At 33.9% G+C, this 10,051-nt stretch overlaps 1 protein-coding gene across 1 annotated transcript in view; it reads left to right on the top strand.

Annotated features, from left to right (window-relative positions):
- The first annotated feature begins 323 nt into the window (after positions 1–323).
- LOC133200802 (regulating synaptic membrane exocytosis protein 2-like) overlaps positions 324–10,051 on the top strand; it is a 29,974-nt gene continuing 20,246 nt past the window's right edge. The window contains exons 1-4 of the mRNA XM_061336605.1: positions 324–361; positions 742–902; positions 2,174–2,390; positions 5,486–5,647. Coding sequence (XP_061192589.1) covers positions 341–361; positions 742–902; positions 2,174–2,390; positions 5,486–5,647 — 561 coding nt within the window. The 5' untranslated portion in view covers positions 324–340. The remainder of the gene's footprint in view (positions 362–741; positions 903–2,173; positions 2,391–5,485; positions 5,648–10,051) is intronic.

The following is a 10,051-nucleotide window of genomic DNA, read 5'->3' as shown; positions in this document are numbered from 1 at the left end:
ACAACTACCATATATAATCAATAAAACAAGCAGACGGCAATTTGGTTAATTAAAATCGTCTTATTATCAAGTATTTTCTTTTTTTTTTTTGTCAATTTCTGAACATTATTTGAAGGACTTTGTGTGAATTCTGATAAAATATCGCCCGATTACGCAGGTTCCTTATAAATCCAGCTGACAGTTTTTCATATGATACTCTCTACGGTGATATAAAAAACAAACCACTGACTGCTGTGAAATAATTCTTTTTTTTTCGGAATATTACATGTGCTTATTTGTGATTCTGATGTGAAAAAAATTCTCTTTTCAGACTATCAGATGTGTTTCATTGTGATGTGTTATGGCGCACGTGTTCAGAAAGGTAAACAATTTAAGTCCATCTCTGATTATTTCTACAAAAAAAAAAAATTAAAAATTAAAATTAAAAAGCTAAAGGATTGTTTAAGAGGAGTTGATTGAAAATATTTACAAAGCAGGTATTCAGACGATACGAAGGAAAACAACAAAAATTGTCTTTCAAGTCCACCAGGAAAAAAAATTAAAAATTTATCAATTTGAATTTTTCTGGGAGCTCGTATGTGTACCTTGGTCGATCGAGTCACCTCAAGCATCTTAAACGTCAGTTTGAAAGACAAAAATTACAACTTTCCTCCAACGTTTCAGTTTTCTTTTGTTTTTTTGTTTTTTTTCTTTTTTTTCTGTGCTTGATGTTACAGTCTTAAAATCCTCCTTTCGCTCCAGACGAAATTGGCTCGTCCAGGGGACAAACTTGTAAGGTGTGAGAGTCCCGAGGAACCTCCAACCCCAGATCTTTCTCACTTGACCCCGGAAGAAATTAACATCCTTCAAAAGGTCATTCAACGACAGGAAGAGTTCGAGAATGAAGAGGCCTCATGTATCTGGTAAGTAGTTCATGTATCTGGTAAGTATGTCATGTATCTGGTAAGTACGTCATGTATCTGGTAAGTACGTCATGTATCTGGTAAGTACGTCATGTATCTGGTAAGTACGTCAATTATATGGTAAGTACGTCATGTATCTGGTAAGTACGTCATGTATCTGGTAAGTAAGTCATGTATCTGGTAAGTACGTCATGTATCTGGTAAGTACGTCATGTATCTGGTAAGTATTCTTGCAGACGACAACAGTGAAAGATGCAAGAACATCACCAAAAAGCAAAATATGAAATTGTTTAATTCAAAATTTACAATTCTGATAATGTAGACACATTATAAAGAGAACCATTCGACTTTACTCTGTGTATACAGAGATGCTTATTTATCAAAAGACGAAACCTGTTAAATGAATCCCGTGTCAAAAGATCAAAGTCCATGGGCAGGACAGTGTTGGGTGTTATGAATGTTGTGGACACAAACTGAAGAGAAGCTTTTGACCTTTCAGTTTTAAAATTGCTTCAAGGTTACTACACAAGACATAGACGTCGGAAGCAAATTGAAAGTGGGGTGGCTAATTGAAAGTGTGTGTGGAGGGGGGGGGGGCTAAACCAACGGAAAAAGGTAAGTCCCAATTCCCAATGCCTATATTATACCTATCTTTGAAAAAAAAGTGGGGGGGGCTAAGCCCCCCCTACACCCCCCCGGTTCCGACGCCTATGCAAGATAAAAAAAAAATCAAGATTTAGCAATGTAAGTCAAATAAAAATAGTTAAAAATTTTAACTAATGAAACAATGGCAAGATTTCTCGTGGTCATTCAGTCTTATATGTGAAACAAATATTGTATTTGGCAAAAGGAAAATCTCCAAGTTTAACGTCAGTGCATGATCTTATAATGTAGCTTTCTCCCATCATATATCAGTATAGTATTTGAGATTTAATGAACTTATAATGAAATCAGGCCGAGACAGGATACTCTGTTTTCGCGGCCTTCTCCCACTTTTCAATTAGAGATAATTTTGATAAAACACCTGGATTAAGTAGCTAAGCTAAAATAACCATTTCCTGCTCGTGTTTTTGATTAGTCCGAAATATCTGACGTTTTCCAGGCTTTTTTCACGATTTTGATATTTTACATGCCGTTTTCCTGGCACGTTAAATACCAAAATCGTGAAAAAAGCCTGGAAAACGTCAGATATTTCGGACTAGTTTTTGATATGATCAATATACTATGTAATATTGAATAATTATAATTTTCTGAGAAATGATAAATTTTAGGGCCATTCGACAACAGCTGGAGCAATACGAAGACGCAGTCCGAGCACAAGGCAGCGGCAAAGGGCGCCTAAAACACATCGATCTACGCCTATGTCGATTATGCTTTAAAACGAAATTCGCGGATGGCATCGGACGTCTGTGTCATGACTGCCGGAAGCGGGTTTGTCAGCGTTGCGGGGGATTCACTAAAGGCCGCTGGGATCCAAAGAAAAAGAAGGTAAAAAAGACTAAATTGTACATGATAATTGGTACTAATTAATTTTCAACATGACGAAGAATTTCCTAAGTAAGGAGGTTCGATCCTGAGCTTTTGAGCAGATTTTTATCTGGACCTCTATTTCTAAAATCCTGCATCATATTTCAGTTCTTCCAATAACTTTAGATTCTTCAATGCTAAGTAAACTATATTCAATTAAAAACCCAGGATTAAATTCCATACAAAAAGCATTAAGTGAGAAACTGTATTTTGTGGCAGAATACTTAGTAGTTTTAGAAGAAAATGATCATTTTTTTCTCTTTTGTAGTATTTACAGAACTGTTAAGTTTGAATTCCTATTTTTCCATACAGGTTGCACACAGTTATTTTGTGCAGTGAAATGTTTTATACTTGACTCGGATTTTATATTAAATTAGCTATAATGAATTCTATCATATTGTTACAAATAAAGCAAATTTATTGTGAAATTCGGGAAAAAAATAGCCCAAATTTTAGCTTAAAATTGACATTTTTTTAGTAATATCAAAAGAAAAATTGCATCATAGATCCCCACTTTCATCTTTTTTCTGAATATTTAAGATTGACCATTCTGCTTAAATCCAGTAAAAGCTTGAGACTTTAAAAAAAAAATTATTGCTTGTTTTGTTTTTTAATACCAGACAAATTACATTTTGTGCGTGCAGAAAGGTCAAATAATTGTGCCAAGTAATTTGAAACTATTTTAATGTGTCTATCAAGATAGAATAAGACTGCATTGGACCCATGATTTATTAGAATAAAAAACTTCGAAAAAGTGGCTTATATACATGTAAGACGCAATTACAGTGCAAAAAGGTCATACTGAATGCACCGTACCGCCAAAAGAACGTTTTGACCCCCGTTTTCTGTATTGGTTTTTAATTAAGCTATTTGTGTAGATAATAAGAATATATTTGACAAAAAATTCTTAAGAGTTTGATTGCAGGATCCAAACTCCTTACTATGGGCAACACAAAAAGAAGAGCGAAAATATTAAACATAGAACGAAAGTGCTTAAACATAATAAACAGTGAGATTTATTTCTTCAGGTTTTTAACGTCTTGGTTTCGGTAATTTTCCTTAATTTTCGAATTCGGTTAATTTTACCAGATTCTTTCGTGCAGGAGCGCTTTTGCGTTCAGTATAAATATACAACTTCATTCGGGGAATGTTCAATTAATGCGGCGTTCGTTACAAGGCATTTAAGGTTGTTTTTCTTTGATTTTTCCTGCCCACGCATCCGATATCTTTAATATCTTTTTTTTTCGACTTTACGTGCTAATTACAGTATTTGTTTTTTATTTCTTTATTATATGTATGTGTTAATGTGTTTATGAAATTAAATGCAATTTTATGACGCACGCAACAATCCTATCATACTTTTGTCTCTTATTTATTCACAAATTAGTCGAAAGATATTTAATTATTTCGGAAATGTTAAAATAAAGGGAGAAAATAAGTTAAAATATAAGCATACAGCGACAATGATAAATATGCAAACGCGTAGTGAGACTGCTATTACAAACGTGCAGTTAGAGTGGTAAACGTGAATCTACTGTGAGTGGTAAACAAATTAAGGTAAACGTGAATGTACTTAGAGTGGTAATAAACATATAAACATACAGTGACGGTGATAAACATATAGACATACCATGAGAGCAGTAAACGTATAAACGTACCGTGAGAGTGGTAAACTTAAAAACATACTGTGGCAGTGGTAAACGTATCAACATATCATGAGTGGTAAACATATAAACGTACCATGAGAGTGGTAAACATATAAACGTACCATGAGAGTGGTAAACATATCAACATATCATGAGAGTGTTAATCATTTAAACATCATTGAAACATACTGTGACAGAGGTAAAATTTAAAAATTCCATGAGGATGGTATAAATATGCCGCGAGAGTGTTAAACATATAAACATACTGTGAGAGTGGTAAACATATAAACATACCGCGAGACGGAGAATGTTAAACCTATAAACATACTGTGAGAGTGGTAAACATATAAGCATACCGCGAGACAGAGTGTGTTAAACATAGACACATACAGTGAAAGTGATAAACATTTAAACAAACTGTAAGAGTGATAAACTTGTAAACATACTGTGAGAGTGGTAAACATACAAACATACACGAGAATTGTTAACATAGAGTTCAGTGGATAATATGCATAGGCGTCGGAACCGGGGGGGGGGGGGCTTAGGCCCCCCACTTTTTTTTTTCAAATATAGGATATAATATAGGCATTGGGAATTGGGGCTTACCTTTTTCCGTTGGTTTAACCCCCTCCCCCCCCCCCCACTTTCAATTAGCCACCCCACTTTCAATTTGCTCCCGACGTCTATGATATGCAAACATACAGTGAAAATGGTTAAATACAAACGTACAGTTAAGGTGGTAAACATATAAACATGTAATAAGAAGGGGTTAACTAACAAATTTGCATTGAGATTGGTAAGCAAGATTGGTTAACATACAAAAATGCAGTGAGAGTAGGTATATGTACAAACATGCGGTGAGGGTGGTAAAGATACTAACATACATTAAATGGATGTAACATAAATATTTGAATGTAATTGAACATATCAGAATACAGGAAGAGAACAGTCGAATGGACGAGAGTATGTAAACACAGTGAGAAAAAGAGAGGGGACTGCATTGAAGCTAACTGACCAAGCAGAAATTCATGTGATCAGTGCTTCCTGGTCAAACATAATAACATGAAACATACAAATCAATATTTTGGGGGTATACAGTGACTATGACAGGCTATGGGGTCACTGGCCATGTTCAGTAATTACAATCTGACGCCTTCAAACTTAAATAAGATGTAAGGGATTAATATCTCTATCGATATTCTGTTTATCCATAAGCACTACACCATCACCATTGATTTTTGCTGGCGTCAACTTCTTCACCTCTTAGACCGAAGCATAGACAGACTGCACACAGATAAGCATCGCTTCTGTCTCATGCTGGTCTCTGTGAAGGAGATGCTTGATATGCAAGGAACATAGAATGATCTACATAGATACATGATATAATGCCAATATTTCCTGTCGTTGCAGATGGTGCGAGGTAGATGGCGCTGCAATATGTGTGACATGAAGCGGAAGTTCTTTTGTAAAACGGGCGTCTGGTATCACGGACAACGTGCTCGACCTACTCTCAATCGAGCACTCTTCAGTCAGAAAACGCGAAGTCTAGAGGCGGATCTCACAGAGGATGAGGTAAGAAGATTTGATAAAATAAACCTGAATTTTGTGTCGCCTGCAAAGCAGAGAATGAAACTCTGTGATCACTTTGGTCCCAAAGTATTTCTGTCTGTAGTTGGTCATAATAAAAACACAAGGTTAGTGTTCGAGTGATCTTGACATTTCATACAAGAAATTCAGTATATATTACGGATTTACATTTAAAAAATGTTGATCCATGATTAGGTGGATTTTAATAATTAAAACTTGTATATTAATGTATTGCCCGAGGAATTCAATATTAAGCATGTACTTGTACATTCCTTGTAATGACTTTTTCTGGTCTACTATACTCACTGACCTTGAACTTTAACCTAAAAAAGGAAACTTTTCTAAAATCTATTGATTCGTTCGTGCTTGAATTTTGATACTTAGATCGTGGATTGCTTGTTAAGGGATATTCTAACGACAACAGTAATACTTATTGAATGACAAGTATATATAGTTTACCTGTTGTCCTGTTTTTGATATGTTTTACACCACAACTCATGAAAAGCGAAAGATAAGGCCTGCATATAAGTAAGTTTATTGTTTGTTTCAAGAAAATGACCAACACAATGAACCTTGCGATGGTAGATTTTACCTTGTTGGCCTACTTTTAAATAGAAATTAATCTCATCTATAGAGAGAGAGAGAGAGATCTATAGATGTTGAACGGAGGCAGGATACGGTTGTTCAGTATGTTGTTTGTCACAAGTTGTTTTTGAAAACAGTTATGTTATCATAAGATGTGACATTGACTTTTAATTTCCCAGTTATTTTGTTTGTACAAATATTTTATTTGTCATTAGTTAAGGTTTTGATCATCAGATTACCTTTTGAAAATACTAGTGATCTGCTTATAGCTGACGTTCTTCTTTGACGTATTCTTTATTCGCGGAAAATACATTTATTTTATATTGAATCTCTTTTATCTTATAATTACATATTAACGGCAAAAAATGAAGAATTCAATGACCTATCACTTGTGTTGAAAAATTAATAAAATATAAAACTTAATCTGTAGAAGCCAATGTTTAGTCAAAGTTTTGTCCACCTCACAGCAAAAAATGATCAACATTGTGCTTCAATTTCTATAGGTTTTAATCCTCCCTCTAGTTAACTAAAACTTGCATCTGGTCGTGGAGTGGACGACGTAAAATGGAATTAATTTTGGATGGCCTTATTGAGTTACTGTGCAGTTACGTTATGTAAATTTATAACCAATGAAATATGTGGGGAAAAAAGATATCACACCGAAAACAAACTTAAAAAAAAAGTGGCAGCACTTTGTGTTGATTTGTTTTGAGAAGTTCAAAAAAAATCCTGTAAAAATTAGCTGCTAATGTAAAGAGAGAGAGAATTGAGCGCGGTAGTTCAGGATCTAGAGACATTTTTACTACTGACAGAAAATGATCGAGGTATGAACTTTTTCAATTTCAGCAATATTGAATTCGTTTTCACCGGGTAAAATCCAACTTCCGTTCTGTTGGGGCGAGTTCTAGCCTCAAAAGCGATTAAAAATATTGCAGGTAGTTGGATATCGAAACTTGGAAAAATCAAACAAATATACATGTATTTATATTAAATGAATAATATAGAAAAGGAAAACAATTCATAACATGTCTCATATATTAAATGCGAGATCTCTGTGGACAAGGTGTTAATTCATGCATTTATCATATACTTAGTAATAAATACACCGATTTTGCACTATGTAATACGGGCAAAGTCACAATACCCCATATCAACGACGGGTCCAAAAACTTATATCACAAATAAGACCTGTGTGCAAAATTCCATATCAAACCGGAAGTAACGTTTTTAAAAGTTTATAAACTTGATTTTATTGAAATATGCATGTAATAAAATCCATGAACTAAAATTTGTTGACTTCATGAGTTTAAAAATGACCTAAAATTGGCTCTATTATTTTTTAAAGAAAAACGTCAAATGCATGAACGAAACATTCTTAAATGATTTTGTTAACTCACATATTAAATATTTTAAGTGATAAATAGAATACTTCATACTAAGATCCATATCATAAGTCATGTCAACCCTCGGGCGACATATCAACCCTCGGGCCACATATCAGCCCTTGGGCTGTTATGGGGCAACTCATGTTGATATGACATATGTCGATATGGATTTTAGTATATAATATTTCCTACGTATTTAACGGAACACTTTCGTTAAATATCGTTATATATAACTTTAAATATTATTGTGTTCCCTGTACCTTCTACCATGTTGATATCAGTGGCAATATATTGAATCTTCACTTTACTTAAAAATACTTGCATTATGAAAATTTAATGCTGGTAAAATTGAGACAGTTGTTCTTCAAAAAGAATTTTTTAAAGGTATTAAATGTTAACAAAAACAGACGACACACAAACTTTGATCTGTAAGATAACGGGACTCTCTAGCTCAGGTGAGCTAAAAGGCCCATGTGTTATCTTGTACAATCACCCAGAAACTCAAGTAATCAAAACCCTCAGAATTTCTTTCTGTGTGTGGACCTTAATTAATATTTTCACCAAACAGTAGTTACAATTTGAATGACCGAATTATATTTATTTGGTCATTATATATATTCCATACGTGTTAAGGTTTGAAAAACGTGTACAGTAAAACACACTTAAATTAGGCCAATGTAAATAAATAGTGTGTTTCCTATTCCAACCCGAGAAAAAATAGGGTAGGTAGGTAGGGAAAACATTTTTATTGTATTTTAACATTTAAGTAGTTCAATTTCAACTTTGACAATCAACAAATTGAGAAAAACAAAGAGTCCATTTCTTTTATCCAAAAGGACGGCTTACTAATGGCATTTCTGTTTAATGTGTATAGGATATGCATTTTCTCAAACACTGAAGTGATCGAGATTAGGATTCCTAATAGTGAAAATGGAATTGTTTACTTCCGGATAAATTTTCCAGGGTCGGTTCATATATTTTAGGGTCGGTCGGGGAACCGGAAACACACAATTTATTTATATAGGCCTTATAACGAAGTGCCAGGGATGGGCGATTTTGCTTCGTTATATATCCGTTAGAAGCAACTGGGAATGAAAATCACTTCGCTATAAGCGTCAATTCATTATAAGCGTGTTCACTATAAGCATATTTTACTGTACATCCCGCATTTAAAAGATATCCTATTTGACCGCACTTCACTTCGTTATTGATTAAAAGCTTGTTTCTTACCCCATACTGCTCTAGATACAATGTCATGTAATGAAGAAACTATAGTTTTAGTCGTGTGATCAGTAGCACAGGCGCTTGACGTTTTTAACCTTTCTTTCCATAAATATAAAATCCCCCATACTATAATAATAACAAGATTATAGTATGGGGGATTTTTTATTTATGGAAAGAAAGGTTAAAAACGTCAAGCGCCTGTGATCAGTAGAGCTGTTTTCTGTGTATTGAACAAAAAATTCTATTAGTGATATGATACTGTGTTTTATAAAGCAATACGCGATATACTGGAGTATCCATTCTATCATGAGTCTTATGAATCATTTCATGCATTGATTTATAAGGACTGACTATTTTTATATCCAACATAAAGTTCTTGTTGATTCAAACCTTTAACACGTTTAAAACCACAGTGGTCTAATGTGAAATACAATAATCATTTAAGATATGCAATCTGCTTAATTTTTATTTCACATTATGGGTTAATTAATTTTCAAAAAAGTCAAATGTTATCTGTGACGATTGAAATTCAAAACTTTAACATTGAATTTAAAGACAGACTGACTGGCCGATACATATTGGAAGCTAATGTTTAGATACGATACACCCTCGAATAATCGCTGAGTATCGATATACTGAATCAACCTCCACAATGATTACAGTTTGATTAGACTCAGGTGTTTCTGATTATTAATAAGAACAAGTCTATAGTGAAAGAAACACGGAATTTTTATTGTTGGCTTTGAGACATTGCTCAGGGGAACTCTTTCTTAATTTAGAATCAACATACCACGTGCATTTTTGTTTCATCCATGGGATTTCAGATTGTTGAGACAAACGAGAAAGAAGATTCTCATGGTTTTCCAGTATTTCCACGCGTGATCCTGAATATAAAAAAACAGTGAAAAAAAGTTTAATTAAATCACTACTTCATAGGTTTGATTCAGAAGTTCCATAACATGCCTTGTAAATAACAACTTATTTTCAATCAGCATTTTTATTATTATTTTATTATCGGGATGATCAGTACATTGTACCTTTGTAAATATCATCTATTTGACTGAATGATTACCCGGGGCAAACTTAACAACCATATTATGATCATCATTAATTCCAAAACTTCTTATCAAACCGGAAAGCAGAAAATATCACAAAATACGTAAAACGCGTAATGGAACCAGCATCAGTTAACAAT

This window comes from Saccostrea echinata, unplaced genomic scaffold, assembly GCF_033153115.1.
Source record: "Saccostrea echinata isolate AGI-Se365-2 ecotype Australia unplaced genomic scaffold, CSIRO_AGI_Sech_v1 ptg000041l, whole genome shotgun sequence".
Classification (NCBI taxonomy): domain Eukaryota; kingdom Metazoa; phylum Mollusca; class Bivalvia; order Ostreida; family Ostreidae; genus Saccostrea; species Saccostrea echinata.
This window is presented reverse-complemented; position numbering and strand designations above follow the sequence as displayed.